This window comes from Grus americana, chromosome 7 (genome assembly GCF_028858705.1).
Source record: "Grus americana isolate bGruAme1 chromosome 7, bGruAme1.mat, whole genome shotgun sequence".
NCBI classification, from domain to species: Eukaryota; Metazoa; Chordata; class Aves; order Gruiformes; family Gruidae; genus Grus; species Grus americana.
In genome coordinates this window covers 31,040,623-31,058,596 of record NC_072858.1, presented here as the reverse complement: position 1 = coordinate 31,058,596, position 17,974 = coordinate 31,040,623, and the positions used below count along the sequence as shown (strand labels likewise).

The 17,974-nt window shown below is 45.1% G+C and overlaps 1 protein-coding gene across 4 annotated transcripts; it reads left to right on the top strand.

The window, feature by feature from the left end:
* The first annotated feature begins 2,982 nt into the window (after positions 1-2,982).
* On the top strand, positions 2,983-16,582 carry NCOA4 (nuclear receptor coactivator 4). Of its 4 annotated transcripts, none has more exons than XM_054831893.1 (10): positions 2,983-3,095; positions 9,185-9,338; positions 9,789-9,929; positions 10,050-10,138; positions 10,623-10,731; positions 11,580-11,651; positions 12,335-12,478; positions 12,705-13,715; positions 14,090-14,179; positions 14,757-16,582. In XM_054831893.1, the coding sequence occupies exons 2-10, from the start codon at positions 9,198-9,200 to the stop codon at positions 14,760-14,762; spliced, it is 1,803 nt and encodes a 600-aa protein (XP_054687868.1). In that variant the 5' UTR covers positions 2,983-3,095; positions 9,185-9,197; the 3' UTR covers positions 14,763-16,582. The 4 variants fall into 4 exon arrangements, with proteins under 4 accessions (XP_054687868.1, XP_054687866.1, XP_054687867.1 ...); XM_054831891.1 differs by having other exon boundaries at positions 12,332-12,478; XM_054831892.1 differs by lacking the exon at positions 2,983-3,095 and adding an exon at positions 6,676-6,783 and having other exon boundaries at positions 12,332-12,478.
* The last annotated feature ends 1,392 nt before the right edge of the window (positions 16,583-17,974 follow it).

Here is a 17,974-nt window from a genome sequence, read left to right as displayed (position 1 = left end):
TTGCTGTCTCTGAGAGGAGCTGCCGTCAGCTTGTTAGACTGCCTTGGCATCTGGCTTCACCTCCAGCTGCACTGTGCATGCTGTGCTGCTCTCAGCGTGCTGCACTTCTTTATTTCCCTCTTGAAAAGCAGCGATGTGCTGCTGAACTGTGTGGCAGAGTTGCAGAACAGGGAAATTACGTTATGGGGTGGTAAACGTAGAAGTTAACACAACTGATTTTCCTTAACTAAATTATTGCAGTTATCGAAATAGGAATGGTCTAAACAGGAACCAGAAAATGTTCTTTCAAGAACATGTGCATGAACTCCATAAAATTTCCTATAAAATCATCGCAGCAGAGAACATTCCTCAAGTTCTTTGTGTTTGGGGTGGTGCAGAATAGTACAGTTTGGCAGGCCAGTACTTAAGAACCACAGGAAAAGCTTCCACTTCTATATTGAGGTTTCTGTTTCAAGGTGGGGAGGATGAATCCTGCCCTGCCCTTTATTCTCACACTGCAGCCAAGCAAGGAAGAACATCTTTGAGTGTACCAAGAGAGTCATTAAGTACTTTTGCTGAATCAAGGCAAAGTCAAGTGGTGGTTTGTCAGGAAGGATGAGCTTCACGCTGCAGGACTATGTGCATGTTTCCCATTCAGCAAGAAATAGTACTGAATTTTGGGTACAGGACCGTATTATGTGGTGGTGTACACTTCCCAAGGGAAAAGTCGCATGCATTAATCCTCATGAGCTGTCTTCGATGTGTCTGTAGATCCCTTTTACGCATCTGGAATGCTTCTTTTTGTACTTTGGTTGGAGGCCTAGTGTCAATACTGATACACAGTTCTATCCAGCACTGAGGAACAACACAGTGTGTAAGCCTCCATCTTTGCAGTTGTTTGTTTGAATGTGAGGAGATCTTGTTTATTTTTCCATAACATCGCATCTCTACCCAACCTTCTGCCCCTGTTTTAGCAGACTACCAATTTGTTCTTTGCTTAGGCTAATGCCATTTTAAATTTCATTTTTTGATCTGCTATGTAGGTTTGGGTGAAATGGCAGATCTGGTGTGCCTAAGGGTACGGCAGAGGGAGGAGTGGCGCGTACTCCCATCAGTCGTGGGAGGAAAGAGCCTGTTAAAAACATGCATATGTTTCCTTACTCTGAAATTCCTATAGGAGCGAGATGGAAGATGTATCCCAACTGGTGAATCCTCCTAGGAAAGCATAACCTTAGCCACAGTGAATCCACACAGAGACCATACCGTGTGAAGCAAATCTACCACCACGAGTGGTTCCACGAAAACCACTCAAACCATTGGGATTATGATATTGCCTTGGTCAAGCCTATGGAAGACATAATGGCAAACTGCTTCGTCCACTACGCCTGCCTGCCCAAGAGAGGCCTCTCCCTTTACCCAGGACAGTCCTGCTGGGTAACTGGATGGGGGGACACAACAGGTACACAAGTACTGCTGGTTTTCAAGGTCAGATGGAGTCGGCACTATTTTCTCTTAAATCCAAATACACAGAGAAGGATTATGTAGCACAGCCACTGTCTCCCACATGTTTAGATGAAGAAGCCAAATACCTGAAATGCAGGTTCCTAGGGTAACAAGCATATCTGGGATTAGGTGGCTGACTTCTACTTTCTCTTACGTCAAAGTGTCAAATTATTTGTACTGTGGCTGCAGCCACGAGCCCTACCCACAAGTAAGATCCTGTTCCAAAGAATGGCTCCTTGGTCCATGCCCAGAGGAGCTCCTGTATGTAGGAAATGGTGATTTGGCTGCCACATGTATGCAGAGCTGCACAGCTACTTAGGTTTCCATTTGAAGTCCTTTCTCTCTGTTAATGTATGTTTTAAGTACTGTGCAAACACCTATGAAAGGCACTGCTACACAGACACGTGTTCATGGAGGTGCTGGCTGGGTGGTCCTGGAAAGGCTGAGATCTCCTTGCCTTGAACAGCTAAAAGCACGGGCAGCAGCAGTGCAACCCACTCCTGCTACCCTCCAGAATAGTAACTGGATCCTTTTCCCAGCTGAAAACAGTGATGACAAGTATTAGGAAATGTTCTGCTCTGCTTTGCACCTGGAAAAGACAAACACAAACAAAAAAAGGTACTGTGTAAAGCCAAGCCAAACAATGCACACTGGGAATTTTCCAGTGGGCACGAAAAAGACGAAAACCGATGGCTTGCCCCATGCCCTGACATGTTCTGTACTTCATCTTTCTCCTCTGTTTTGTCGCAGGTGGGGAGGGCGACCCGGTGTTGTCTGAGTTCTTGAAGCAGGCCCGGCTGTCGGTGGTGGACTTCAATACGTGCCGCATGGAGACGTTCTGGGCAGCGCAGTTCGGCTGTCAGTGATCTGAGCGGGGCAGCCCTCCCGCCTGCCCTGGCTGCCGAGCAGCTCTCCCACCAGGGCAGGGAAAATGGGAGAAGGGAGGGCGGGGGGATGCCGGAGCTGCAAGGCCTTGTGCTAGGGGAGAGGCTCTGGTGGGGCAGGGCTGCCGCCACCTCGGCAGGGCGACTCTGCCGGGCCCCTGGGCTGCCGTGGGCCGCACCGGTGCTGGAAGCCCACGGGCTGGCCAGCTTCGAGCCGGCCTCACCAGCACTGCCGCCCTCCTGCCCTGCCTGGAGGCGAGGCGCCACCGCCACGGCAGGCCCTGAGGGCGGTGCGGGACCGGGACGGAGGCGCCGAGGCCGCGCAGCAGCCGGCCCCTCTCAGGCACGATGGACGGCGGCCACCGCGCTGCAGCCGGCAGAGTTTGGTGTGCTGGTTTAGCTGTGATTCACGGGTTTAGGCTGGTTTAGGGAACAGAATTTCCCCCGCACCCACACTTCTCTCCTCCGCTCTGCTTTCGTGCTGCCGGGTTTCACCGCCCTCCGAGCCCGCGGGGGGTCCCCACAGCCCCGTTCAGCGCCCCTCTCCCACACGCCCCCGCGCGCACCGCTATGGCGGCGCCAACCACCGCCCGGCCCCGCAGCCGCTCCGCCGCGCCGCCAGGGGGCGGGCGGGGCGGTGCGAGGGCGGTGCTCTCGCGAGAGCGGCCGTTGGTCGCCGGGCAGCTGCGGCGGCGTTGGGCTGAGGGGGGACCGCTGCGCCGGACGCCGGTAAGCGGGGCCTCACCGGGGGCCGCCGGCCGCTGCGGCTGCGTGGGGTGCAAGTGACAGGGCCGGGGTCCCTCGCGGGTCGGGCTGGCGGCGGTTGCGAGCGGGAGAGGACAGGACACGCGGACGAACACGCGTTTCCTAGCCGCGGGCGGGGTGGTGGTGTGTCGTTAATTTCTGTGAGGGCTTTCTCTCGGGAATCCCGGCGTCGCCGCCTGCTTCAGGCTGATTTAAGAGAAACGTGCGTCCCTGTTGTTTAGGAGGTGGCGGCTGCACCCCCGCGTGTCGTGGCGCTGGCAGGCCGGGTTTCCGCGCAGGGAGTGCGGGCGGGCGCGCAAAGCCGGCGGAGCGCTGCTGGGCCCGGCGTGCCGGGTAGTGCTGGGGCCGGGCAGAGCCGTAAGGCGTCCGGTGGGAGGTGAGGTGTCCTGCGGTCCGGCCGCGCGCGGCATCCCTCTTTGGATGCGACCCAGAGTAACCGGCTGAAAGTCGTTGGGGTCGGGCACGACCGAGCAGGTCAGTCAGGAAATTATAGTTCCGTGGTGGAGGGCTAACATTGATCGAATACGAAGACATGGGGGGTTTTTTTTACTGATCTCGCTTTCTTTTTATGTCCGTGAGAAGCGAGGCTGCTAGCAGTCCTAAAGTCCTCTCCGTCCTTAATTGAAAAGTCAGAATCTTTCGTCAACCGCTGTGCTTTGCAAAGGTTGCATAAGCAGTTCTAGCCTAGGTTAGAAACGATCAGGAGTTGTCGTGCACCGTGCTTACTGAAAGTTTGGAAAGCATCTGTTGTTAGGTTATGGGTAGGTGGTTTGAGCCAGAGCTTTCAGGGATTTTGTTAGTCATTCTTTCAGCTTTAAACTCGTTATTTGTGGCTGGGATTAAAGGGAAAAACTGACAGAGGAACAAGATTGTCTTTCGCCAGAGTTTTAGGTAAGGTATGCAGTCATGGGAGGGTAAAAAAGCTGACGGTCATTTAAAAAATACCGTTCATAACTCTGCAAGTGCATAACGTTGTATTGATGGATATACAAAGAGCGTGGCCATGCTATCTTTGGGGCCATATGCTTCAAGCAGAGTAAGGGATTTGTCAATTGTTTTCCAAGGGGTTTTAAATGCAGAAGTCTGAAAGATGGTTGTGTTGTAATGTAAAATCTGTGTTAAGATAACACTGTGTCTTTTCTGTTCTGGGATATCTACTTTGGTATTGTATGTAGTTATGGCATAGTGATTTCAGGCCTTCATATTCAGATACTTTGTGGTTTTACTTATGTGCTTGCTGTGCTGTACTTAAAAATATATTTACGATCGATGGAATAAAATGATGGTCAAGCTTCTTGTCTCAGCTGCACTGGTGACTTGCGATTCTTTGGAGCCCAGCTCTCGTGCCCCTGTCTCAATGTGTGTGCTTTGTGCTGGGCTCTTCCAGGGCTAAAATAGACTGAAAAGACAGCCGCGTATGTTCAGGTTTGTGGCACAGATCCCATACAGTGCAGGCAGGTAAAACTTACATGAATTTTAGAAAATGTATCACTGGAAACTTTAATTATTTTTCCTTCAGGTGTTAACTTTTACTTTCTCTCTTACAACCATTGAAGGTCATTTTTTCTGCATGTGGCTTGTGATTTACAAAATACAGTGGTACACACTTCTTTTGCAGTAAAATAATCCCCCTAGCAGAAGCTCCACACAGATATTGGCTCACGATGTTGATGCTGTACTATATAAAATGCTTGTTATGTTTGGATGTAAATGGAAATTTCTGTGATTCGGCTCGTGTACTTACAGTACTTCACTCCCTGACCACAACTCCCATGTACCTAATTTCGGATAGTTACTTAAGAGGAACTACTGTTTTTTTGGTGGGGTAAAATGGAATGAAGAGGGATTTCAGTTCAAACAAGCCAGCTGTTTTAAAACCACATGAAGTCTAGTCAGACCTTTGGAACAGCCTTGTCCTACCAACTGAAAGAAATCGTTCCATATTTATAAATAGAGCCTGTTCAACGACAGGTTTTGCTCCCTTCAGCAGTTTTTCCCACCGAAAGCTCGGCACAGCCGTCTTTCTGAGGTCGTTCAACACCCGTTTGAAATGGAAAACAATGATCTTCCCAAGTGGCAGCGGAGATGGTTGTGCTGAAAGTGAAAAGCTGGTAAAACCAGTTTTCTGCTGGCCTGTTAGCAGATTGTGTAGGCGAGGAAGGGTTCTCCACTCCACCTCTGCTCCCCAGCCACGCGATATTTAATGAAAATATAAAAAAAATATTTTTGTCCAGCAGTTTCTGATCTACAGATAAAAGCAAAAGAAGAGAAATATGGAAGTCACGCCTCGGGGGTGGAGGGCAGGCAGCCTGGAGATAGTACAGAGCACTAGGAGAAGCAATACTGTGACCAGAAGTTTTGGCTGCGGAGTCTTTGCAGTGATGCCCCTCCAGTAAGGCTTTTGGGTGTTAATGGAAACAGCCATAAATCTGCCTGTAAAGACTGGTAGTTATTTTGTAATTAGGAACAATAACATGATTTTCTTGCCTCATTTGGGCAGTTCTTTTTGTTTCATAGCTATAACATTTTTACTAATTCCACGCAGACATGTACATGTGCTTTCCTCATCTGCATGTCAAATTGTGGAAGCAAGAGCAGATGTGGTAGGAATTGTGCATGTAAGTGTTGTTTCAGTCCCTCCAGGAATTAACTGCATCTGAGCGGTTTATTGTCAGACAGATTTCTGCAGCTTCACCGGTGCAGTGCTGGGCTGGGGAGCCTCTCGGTGCCTAGGTTTGTGCGTGGCCAGGGACGGAAGGTTTAATTTTGCTGCTGTGGAGGCTCGCAGCCCTTTTAGCCTCTGTTGCTGCAGAAGAAACATTTTGCCGAGTGCCTTAGCGCTCGGGTGTGCTTTGTTGCACTTACTACATGAAAAAGGCGCGTTGCCACACTTCCGAAGTTGCAACAAATAGTGGTTTTGTTGCAAAACGCTCTGGTTTTGCGGTTTAAACTGCCAGCGGGATGGCGGGAGGCACTCGGTATTTTGGAAGAGAGGGCGGGGGAGGGGAGCACGGCCGGGGCCCCGCCGTGGATAAATGGTAAAATGGATGTGCTCCGGCCTGATCCCGCCCTGCAGAGAGGCTGGTCCGGATCAGCGCCCCCGGCCCGGCCCTCCCGCGCCCCCGGGGCGGTTCCGGCTCCTCCCCCGGCCGCTGCCGACGTGCGGGCGCGGCCGGGCGCTGTGGCCGCGGGGCGGGGCGCGGGCTGGCCGCCCCGATAAGGCGCGGGGCGCGGGCGGCGGAGGGGCTGCCGGCGGGCGGGGCTGCGGGGGCGCGTCTTCCCCCTCCCGCCGCCGGCTGCGCACGCCGCCTGTTCCGCCTGCCCGCAGCGGGGTCGGGTCAGATCGGATCGGATCGCCTCCGCATCAGCGAGCAAGTATTTGGGGCGGAATTTGCAGCGGGACTGAACGCGGTTGCGCGTGACTACTTAAAAGCATTTTGGAGGCCGTGCTTCTGCAGAATAGAAGGTTGGAAATGGAAACAGCTTTATAAGTAGGGTGCTGCTGAATTGTTGCATTCGCCCGGAAAGTAAGTGCGAGTTCAGCTGATGGCGGGGGTGTGTGCGTGTGCGCGTCCCGTGATGCAATATACCCGTGGTGGGATACCTCCGTGTGGTTGGAAACAGTTCGATGACGTGGAAATTGGCAAAAGTGGTAACTGTATTGCAACCATGTATCCAAGTACAGTAGTAATTGTATTTTGTTACTGTTGAGCCTAAGTGTGTGGTCTCGGGTATTTCAGAGCGTGGGACCTGAAAATGTCTTAAACTCCTAGTGCTATTAGGTGATAATTGGGAAGCAAGGAAATAGGTGGCTACCCCCGCTTGTTTTTCTTAGAGGCTTGTGGAAATTGAAAAGAAGGATGGAATGACTCTCATCTTCAACTGTAACGTTAGTTTTATTGGTTAATTTTTGACAAAGCATAAGAACAGCCATTTTACAAGAGCTGGCTGGCTGCAGGAAAGCAGCATTCATTCTTTCTGTATACATTTTGGAGAGAGACTCGTGGAATCAAATGAAAAACCAGAAAAGCAACAAGCACAAATATTTTCAGAGCTCATTAGAGGAGCATATGTAAGTTTCTTAAATTTGACTGTGCCAGTATGAAGTTGCCAATGAGAAGTGAAACACCGAAATGGCAATGCAGTATACTTTGGACTCGGCATTTGTAGATACACAGCTTAACATAATTTTCACAAAACTCTTTTAAGTATATTATCTGCTGTGTGAACAAACATGGCAATTATGTTTAGCCCTTCAGACTTTGACTTGGTTTGTTTCATAAGAGTATAATGAATAAAATAATAAAAAACAATATGATTTTTTTTGTTTACTTTTGAGTATATGACAGCTTTTAATATATCCTTGTTTTCTTGGCTGGATATATCTCTGCCTTTACATTAATACTTTTAGTTTACATCTGAGAGCTAGGGCTCCCACTTTTGTTTTTCTGTAGGTTGTACATGTGAGAGTTGATAAGCAAGATAAAAAAAAAATAAGGGGTGTTGTGAAGAGAAAGCTTACCTTTTATTGAACATCGGTAGCAAGGTGAAGATCATGAAACCTTAAGGAATTGAACCTGTGAATGAATTAGAGTATGCAAATACAAGTACAAAACCGGCATTCATAGCACAGAATGGACAATGATGTATGTTGGACTTCTTTACCCTGTCTTATTTGGTATAGAATTAACACAACCTTAAAAAATAAATTCAAGTTCACTTCTCTTGTAGTTGCGCTCTGCGCTTCCTAGAAGATGAGATATTATGGCGAGGGTAGGATTGAGTTGTGTGCAGGGGCTTGGGGTGGCTTCTGTGCCTGCTGTGTGTCTCATGGCTGGGGGCACCTGGGAGACGGGAAGCCTGTGGTGTGGAGGGAACCACGGGAGATGCAGCCTCCTCTGCTGCCTCACAGTGAAACCTGCTTTTTCTGTCGGCTTCCACTAGCGAACCACTCCTAGCTCTCTGAAGTGCACAACTTATATGTATCTGGTGGGTCTTGGCTGTAGAAGGATTTCTGGCTTGCAGTTTATATGGTCATGGGGCTTGAAAATTGCAGACTAAATAGCTGCTCAGTGACAGAAGCTCCGTGGTCATCTTGTCATATTCAAAATATTCTTTTCAGTTCCCTCCAGAGGAGTGGTAGAATCTATGAAGTATTTAGATTGGCACATGTGTACATTTTAATTCTGCTGGGAATTTCCGTAACTGTCATTGCTGAAGACTTGTTTTAGATAGAATGTTTACTATGAATCTTTAGTTAGTACTTCAGGAATTTCATGAAACTAACAGGAGAACTGAAACTCTTTGGTAACAAAATACCCACTGCTTAGAAAAAATGCTTATATTGATGCTTCCCATTTTTACTAAAAATCCATATTCAGCTTTTTTCCCTTACTTGCTGAATCCTTACCAGTGTAACTTCTATAGAATTTTTGTATCTGAGCCTATTTTACTTGAGGATATGCTGAAGCTGAGTACGGTAATGTGGCTGTGACCACCACAAAAGTAACAGGCAGCAGCTGTAAGTTTTGGCCTTTGCAGCTTAGTAAAGAGTGATCTGTGTATCAACACTTGGTTTTTCAGCTGATCAAACTGTATTGCCAGTTCCATTTGCCTGCAGCTGAAAAAAGGGTAACTGAAACAGTTCCTGCCCCTTGCCAGGCTGTTCTCCCCCAGCTCCTGTAGAGCTGCTGATCCTTGCCTGAATCAGCCGTCAGCTGCTGGAGTTTGCTGGCTAGGCATAAAAGCCAGAGGAAGGTGAATGGCGGGGGAGGATTGCCTAAGCTTCTGTGGTTGAAGCTGTTGTCAAATATCTGTTGATTTTCCTGTGATTGTGCAAACTCCGTGGGCCAAGGCATTTAAGAGACCGTTGTTGCTTCTGGAGAAAGCTTTGTCTATGTTTAGAAAACTTGCATCAGTGAAGGGCCTTAAGGGGGGGTGGTTTTGTTCACCTTTATAGTGAAGTAGAGCAGATGGTTCTTCATATGATGCCCTTCCTCTTCCGTTAAAGAGGAATAGAAATTATTAAGAAATTTTTGTTCATTGTGTTTTAGGAACACCTCAAGAATGAGTCCACCACAAGATAGAAGTAGAAGTTCCTGCAGCATTGAGCCTCTGGCAAAGTGCCTTCAAGCAAAGAAGGACTTGGAAACAGCTATATCTGGAATTGTGAAAGCTGAACAACAGATTAAAGAGAACTGGCGGGAGGTAATTTTAAATTCTTCTTAAAAAATGTTTTAATAACAAACAGGATTATAATGACAGCTTTTATTATTCCAGAGTACTTTCTATTATGATGATGGTCTGAAATTTTCCTAGAGACTGGCAAGCATCTTGCTGTGTAATTTGGTCATGCTCTCAAAGGTATTCCTGTATTACTAGCTTAGGCATGCATAATTTACTGAAGTTGTTGGTTGAAACATCAGAATAGAGAGATATTGTAAATAACATTGTTCTTTGATACTTCTTTAAAGGTAGCCTTGGAACTTTTACTAACTTGAGTCATATGGTGCTGTAGGTGACTGTGGTCAGTCTTTAAGAAATAAATTGCTCCAAAAATACCACTTAGCTGTGACAAATACTATTTTGTAATCAGCGCAGCACATGCTTGTTCATACTTTGACAGATGTTCTAGAAATGGTACACGTTACCTTACAGGTAAAAGCCAAGATTCACAGCCACATAAGCCGCCACCTGGAATGCCTGCGCAGTCGTGAAGTTTGGCTGTTTGAGCAGGTAGATCTCATTCAGCAGCTGAAAGAAGAGGCCTTGCAGCAGCAGGCGCAGCAGCTCTATTGGGTAAGATTTGGTTGCAAATCATTGCACTGGCATTTTTAAGTCAACATTGTCCTTGCAAGTATTTTCTCAATTTTAATCTTAGAAGCCAAAACAATAACACGTGTTTTGTCTTCCATGCAGTATTTGGGACAATTCAATTGCCTTATTCATCAGCTGGAACGCTCCTGTAGTAACGAACTAGCAAACCAGATTTCAGTTTGCCTGGAGAGGTAAATATATTTTATGATGCAAGTTAATACAATTGGTATTTATTTTGACTCATGAATTTAATCTGATTTTTTTATCCTAATAGAACTAATAATAGATCTAACTCACTGTTTCCACATTTTTAATGGTTCCTAGAAATAAGATCTTTAAAGCAGTCTGAGGTATGATTCCTCTCATCTTTTTTATCTTAGATTGACAAAACAGGACTATAATGACCAGTGGAGGTATTCGTTGGTGCAGATTTCAAATATTAATTGTTGGCAATTGAAGCAAGAAGGAGAAACTTGTGTTTTGCTGGCTGTTTATTCTGTTCTTGGTTTGTGGATAGGTATCTCTTTATGCAAGCATTAAAAGTCTTCCTGTTACCGAATTAGTGCCAAGTCAGTTTGGAAGCCTTTTTATGGAATAATGGATTGATACACAAAACATGACAAATGATGATGACTCTTTTTTTTTCTTTCTGTAACTGTCATCTTACTCTTTCAGACTGGAAAGTCTTACTCTTAAACCAGAGGAGTCTTCCATCCTGAATTTTGAGGCTGACACATCTTACCTTCGACAGGCAATTACCTCATTTGGTTCAATTAAAACGATGGTAAGCACCAAGACTTTCCTGGGTTGGAATATTTGAAAAAAAAAAACCCCAAACAAAACACAAAAAACCAAACCAATCAACCAAACTTTTTTTGAGAAAGTAGTGCAATATATTCCAAGTGATATTTCTACTTTTAATTATAGCTTGAATGGATCTTGTGTACGAGTCATAGAATCATAGAATGGTTTGGGTTGGAAGGGACCTTAAAGATCATCTAGTTCCAACCCCCCTGCTGCGGGCAGGGACACCCTCCACTAGACCACATTGCCCAAAGCCCCATCCAACCTGGTCTTAAACACTTCCAGGGATGGGGCCTCCACAACCTCTCTGGGCAACCTGTTCCAGTGCCTCGCCACTCTGACAGTAAAGAATTTCTTTCTAACATAAAGTTAACATAAATCATATAGTTTCATGTGGTTTATTAACTATTGCATGTAGTTCTGATTTTGACTGAGCTTAGATCTAGTTATGTACATGTTGTTTTAATGTATGTTGGCTGATACTGAAGGCACGATGATTATATTCTTACTCTATTCCAGCAACTGAAAATTAATGTTAGGGTTTTCTTTAGATACTAATATTTATACATTGTAGATGGCTTTCTGTGATATAAATATTTCGGGACTCCTATGTAAGCAGTGTATCTCCTGTATTATTGGAGATAATTCTCTTAAAGGAAGTGGACTGAAGGTAGTATTTTTGTAGTAAATCTTTCTCCATTCTGTTTTTAAATATTGAGAAAATTGTTAGCCACAAAGAACTGACCAATTGTAGCTGTGCTTTATTGTAGAATTCATCCTAGAAACTGGACAAAATTGAGATTTAAATTAACTTTTCTTTCCTTCCAGCAAACCTCAGAGAGAGAGAATACTTCTCCCTGGTTCCCAGGGCAGAATTGTGCCCTAATGAACTGCGAGCAGGTAAGATTAAGACTTGTATCTGTGAGTGTTTAATTGCATTAAAAGGAAAAGGAGAGCTTAAGTGCACAATATGTTAGCTTGCTTGAGTAATGACTTCTGTTTGTTTGTTAAGATGTTTCAGTAGCCTGTAACAGTCACTGTGGTGAGCGTTAGTGATCTGATGTTCTAGCTGCTCCAGGAACAGACAGGCAAGAACATAGTATGAAAGTGAATTCGGAGTGTGACTGTCAGGCAGAATTTTGTAACTGAATATTCCTTGATGTTGTCAGGTTGGGACTTTGAACACTACGATTCCATGTAATGCAGAAATTGATGGGAAATCTTATATTGGGCTCTGCACAGAAACAGTGTCAGTGAAGGAGGGTAGCAAATTAGTAACGGGAATTGCAGTCGGAATTGTGGTCATGGCTGGGTTACACATCAGAACTGTGCGCTGTAGAAGTTGTTGTTTCCCTTTCTTGTCACTTGCTCTCTGAAGAATCTGGGATCACAAAGCAATCTATCAGAGCAGGGGCTTAACATCATATAGGCAATTGAAGATTTATTTCTTCCTTAATTAGAAGGGACTGGTTTTTCTTTTGGTTCTGAGACACTGATGCATGTTGAATGCCTGCTTTGATGTTCACTATAGAGTGCCTCAGCAATTAGATTCTCTCTTAACCAAGAACGTTCTTTCTCAGCAGAAAACGCTGTGTGGGACAGTGAGTGCCTCGCTTTCTGACTGGCTACTTGGAAGCAGACCTGCGGGTGTTTGCCAGGCTCCGTATGTTCCCAGCACCAACCTTGAGGAATGGGTTACACAAAAATGCATGTCAGAGCCCAGCCAGGTAAGCCCTTTATGCACTAACCCAGTTTTTAATAAAGGGGAAAACACAATATCCAATTGCAGGCAGAATATGGTGGGAGTTAAACCTGTAATTCTCTTCACTCTGCCTCATGTTCAACTAATACTTTTGCACTTACTGTCAGAATACTCCAAGCTGTAACTGTGCAAACAGTTACTGAACGTTGTCTTTTAGTGTTAATAGATGCATTTCAATGTGTCTTTACTAGGATTTAAATTCTTCCAAAGTCTGTTATTTTGAGCAAGCCTGGGGAAATCTGAAAGATTTGGAAAACTGGCTCCTGCAGAATCAACAGCGTGATGTTGCTGGGAAGACAGACTCCCCTGGACGCAAGGACTCCACCTCTATTTTCAACTCGTCCTTTTCCACAATTGAAAAGGTGGAGGGATTGGAATCCCTTGGACAAGAAGAGATGGACCTTTCTGACTGGCTGATTACTCCCGACATGGAAAATGGAAGTAGTGCTTCAGATGAGAAATGGAAGTATGAATTTAAACCCTTTAGGGAAGAATTTAATTTGAATGATTGGCTCCTCAAAGCTGAAACATGTACCAGTTGTCGTGGCAGCCAGATCAAAAGTGTGGAAATCGAGAACCTGGGAAACCTGAAGTGCCTGAACGAGCATCTTGATGGAAAGAAATCACCCGCTACATCTGCTGTAAGTGCTTGGCTGCTTCAGCATCCCCAGGCCCCGTTTAAGGTGGAAGATGTGTGCAAAGCTAATGAGCTGTGTGCCAGCTTTTCAGAGTGCGTGTGTGATGAAAACTGTGGAAAAGAGGCTCTGTGTAAATGGCTTCTGAAGAAAGAAGGGAAGGATAAAAATGGAGTTCCAGTCAGCCACAAAGATGTACCAAACTCTGAGCAGGAGAAGACCAAGCCTGTTGCCAATGCCTGGCTTAACCCCGCACAGCAGCTCACAGGGGAACCCATTAGTGCAGAGAAAGCGGATTATTCAGCAGAGATTGCAGAACCCTTCAAAGTATTGCTCGAAAGGCCTCTGACAAGCTGGCTAGCCAAGTCTGAGCACAAAGCAGAAAGTGCAGAAGAAAAGGCGAGTAGGGAAAAAGCAGATAATAGTTCGAAGAGTCCTTTCCTAGACCTCTTGGCTCCATTCCACCTCCCCTTGAATGTAAACAGTTGGGTGTTGACTTCAAACAACCTAGAAAATGCTAACCCGCCTCCAGCAGAAGATAAATGGCTTCAACGCAAGAAAGCACAAGTGAGCATAAGTTTTTGTTACTGCTGTGTCTTAAGCCAGTGTGCCAGATCTATTGTTCTACTGAATTTAATGCCTGCCTTCTCTTCCAAGTTCATAGCTCTTGTGGATAATACTGACTGACAATTTTTAGGTTTCTTAGCTCTTTTAATGTTTTCAGTGATTATTACTTAGTTACTTAAGTAGATGAGGCCAGTGTTTAACACAAAACAAGTTGATTTTGAAGTATAGCTAGTCTTACTAAATGAAGAAAGTATTCATCTCCAAGACTCAGAAGTCAGTTTTATTTTCTTTGACAGAACACTTGACAGAATTCGAAGATGCATCAGAATGTATTTATGTTTGGAGATCAGTAATTAAGGTGACTTCTCTTTCAGGACTTTGACCTTCCTACAGTTTGTGACCTTTTTGCCTGTATGAAACTCAGTGGAGACAAAGAAAAATGGCTGTATCGGACTCCTTTACAGGTAGGAGGCACAGAATGCATTAGAACAGCTGAGCACAAACATAACCGGGGGTACAGAACACAGATGATAGCAGCTAACTGATGTCTTCAGAGTTCTCTGTACGGAATGTTTAACAGCATTGTGATTTTCTCCCCATATACCTTTTTAACAGCTTGGACCATTCTATTTTTTCATTATTCCTCCTCTTTTGATTGCAAGCCAGGGTGGGAATTACTTCTGTTCTTGAGTAAATCACTCTTCAACTGATTGACACTTGGTAAAATCTTGGTAACTTCTATTGTAACTAGAACATGCAATTAACATCTAAATTTCCAGGCAGCTTCTTTCTTATCTTGGTAGTGTATTTACAGCTGGCGTCATGTTTCTCCTTTCTGCCAAGATAACTCTTTATCATTGTTTTTGAAATTCATGAAAAAAGTCCGTCTTAACAGGCGTACTTTAAACCCTAAAAGGCGAGATACTCGTTTCTAGGAAGTATTTTAGTATGATTTTTTTTTTCTAGGCTTATACATGTGTTTTTCCAAAAGTGTTGCTTTCTGTTTATCAAAGAGAATAACCCCATTTTAAATTTGTTTAGATGTGAAGAACTGGAAGCATTGAAATTGTCCCCTTCATGCTGATGAATCGCACATCATGCTGAGTGACTGCAGCCAGCTGAATTCTTGTGTTTGTGTTTGGCCGTCTGCTTTTTCTTCTAAAATTATAACAAAAAGAAAGATTACTCATATAATAGAGTTACGGTGCAGAAGATGCCTTTTTGTTATGATTAATTCTACAATGTAAACCCACTGGGCATAAGCAATCTGATACTATAGAGGTGTTAGTAAATTTGTATCTGTTCTGGGACTACATGCATCTTCTTTAATGGGTTGTCACTTAAAGTATGTTGAAGCCAGTGCAAATACAAAGCAAAACCTCTCTGGTGCTGTGAAACGTCCACCTGTGGCAGTGACTTTAGAAATGATGCCGTTCCTTTAACTGCTGCAATTTTGTCATGAGCTGGGTTCCAGCTTACTGGGATTGCAAGGTAATTTAGGCTGTATTTGGACGCAATTTCTGTTACTGAGCAGTTGCTAACTTTAAAGGTTTCATTTGCATTTTGTATTGGTGTGTCTCCCGGCTGAGTATGTGTAGTCCAGATTCTGAAAAAGACATGAATTCATGGGACCTGACATGTGACAGGAGAACTGGTAACTTAGTTTTGAATGAAAACTTTTCTTGCAGATTTTTGAGCCATTCAGAGAAAGGATGGGGTGTTAATTTTCATGCATCAGTAGATCAGATCCTACCGTGTCCCCAGCATTTAATAACTATTTGAATTTCACTGAAACAGCTGTAAGATGAAATGCGTATGTTTCTGCTAGTTGTAGATAACTCATAACGAACTTTCATTGACTAAACCACTAGAAAGCAGGCATCTTAGCCACATAATATTTAAAAGTAATATTTGGGGAATTTGATGCCTTCTCATCAGATTGATGTCATGCTGTTTAACTGGGAAACACTAACTTGGCAAACTGCGTGGCTCCCACTGATCCATTTTAAAGACACGTAAGCTGTGTGTTTCCATGCTGTTATCCATATGAAAGTGGGGTCAAGTTACTCTGATCCCTGTAGCTGTGGACATAATGTGAGCAATACCTCTTTAGGTATTTAGCATTTTGAGCCCGCAGGAAGGAGTGCAGAAATGTTAGATGGAAATGTGGATCATGCCTGTCAGCTTGCATGAAAAACTGTGAAGTTACATAGTTTCTGGTGCAACTTCTACTCCAACTTCTACTCATTTAACAAATGGCTCTTAATGACTATAAAAATAGCCTCCCCTTCTCCCCATCCCTGCAGCCTGCCTGGGAATAAAAGTGATTTCAGTTCTTCACAACACTGTAGAAAAGAGATGATTAGCAAGATCCAACCTTGGTATCACTTTGCAGCATGAACGCATTCCCATGTGATAGAACCTGTGCATTTGGTTAAAAATAAGTTTTTTAGTCTGAGGGGGATACTGCACCTCTGAAAGCAGACCCCAAAAGGGCTTAACAGCAGTGGACCACTTGAGGCTTTCATACTGCCATGGCTGGGGCTTTCCGCTGGAACTGGAAAGATGGTTTTTGAAGTTGTTTCCCCTTTGAACACGTCCTTGTTGCTGCATGGGAAGACTGCACTGTGACTAACTCCAATAACAGCCTAATTTGATTAGCAGTTGAACTTAATGAAGGTGATTGATGTGCAGCCCACCTCTTATAATTCCTTGTAGTTGTCATTGTGTGCTACTTTGTCAATTCATTATGAGCCTTTAAAACTTGGGGGTATGTATTCCTTTACTTACTCAACTGACTTGTCACTAATTGATATTTATGTAAAACATTGATTAGTCTTTTCCATTAAAAAATGATTGCAACCAAAGGGTGTGGTATGTCTCCTTTGCAAGATGGTGAACAAAAACTGTTGTGGCACGTTGCCTAGTTAACTCCTGTGTGGATGCCACTGCAGCTGTGCTTCCATCCCCGCACTGGTTCAGGTTTTCGTTCTTTATTTCACCGCTACCTGCAGTCGTGCACAGCTGTGCTGTCAAAGCCAGGGAGCCCTGGCAGCGGGTATGCACTGCAGCACAAGGCCCTGGAGAATCAGCTGGTATGTCTAAATCACCCGGCCTTTCCACTGCTGCTGTAAGAAATATGGATTTAGACAAAATGATGTTTGTTTCTTATCACTCTTGAATACTTAAGGAGGATTTACAGATCTTAGTGGCCTTCAGCCTCTTCTCCTATGGCTGTAGAACCTCTTTGGTCTGGCTGCACAAGTTAGTTCCTCTCTCAGTCTTCTGCTCTCCTGGTTTTTGAACATCAGCCTCCCTGCATGTTTTGTTCCTCCTCTGAGGATTTTCCTTTCCTTTAAACTAGTAGAAGTAACTTAATCCAGGCTGCAGTGGAACATGAAATGAACATGCTCATGAGACAGTGTGCAGCTGGGCCTGGCAGCCTTTCAACCACAATACCTTGAATTTCACGTGTGGGTGTGCCTACACAGCTCTTATAAATGGACTAGAGCTTCTTTGTTATAGGCAGCCACATGCAGCACTCCTGCCCGTGTATCCTGAGTATAGCTTTCAGAGATGGGGGGATAATGCTGCAGGTATTTTTCCTTTCAAAGACAAGGAAGATAGAATGGCTGGAGCAGAGAATGCTACTCAGGGCCTCTCTGTATAACACTTGGAAACCTTTTTTTGAGCAGAGTATCAGATTGTATTGAGGAATGGGGTCCTCTCTGAAATGCTCAACTCTACTTCTCTCCTTCCCCATGAAGCTGGAGCAGTTACCTCCTGCTTTTCCCTCAGTGGAGTTTCTGTGACAAATGAATCCTCCTAACTTGCTTCTGTGCAGAATAACCAAAGTGCTTTGTGGTGACATAATGCACTTTGGGGAAAGTCTGGAGCTTTATGCCTAATTGCAGGTGGGAGCCCAGACTTGAGACAGCAGAGGAGAGGGGGAAAGGCCAGCACTTGGCAGGCTGTCACTCATGGTGGCAGCACAGGCTGCAGTACAGACTAGGTGAGTCAAGACATGAAACCGCCATTTCCTCTGTTCAACACACGTGGAGCCTGGGGAAACCCTTTACAAAGCTGTGAGGTGACAGATGCTACTGCAGCCTTTTACACACAGGAGCAGGAGGGCACAGTGGCAGTGGAGGCACCCTTCCCTACAAGTAGCTGCTACATGGAGCAGGGCTGCTCACGGGGTTCCCGTGGCACTGGGCCATTCGACTCCTGGGACCCAAAGGTGCTGCACTGCAAGTCTG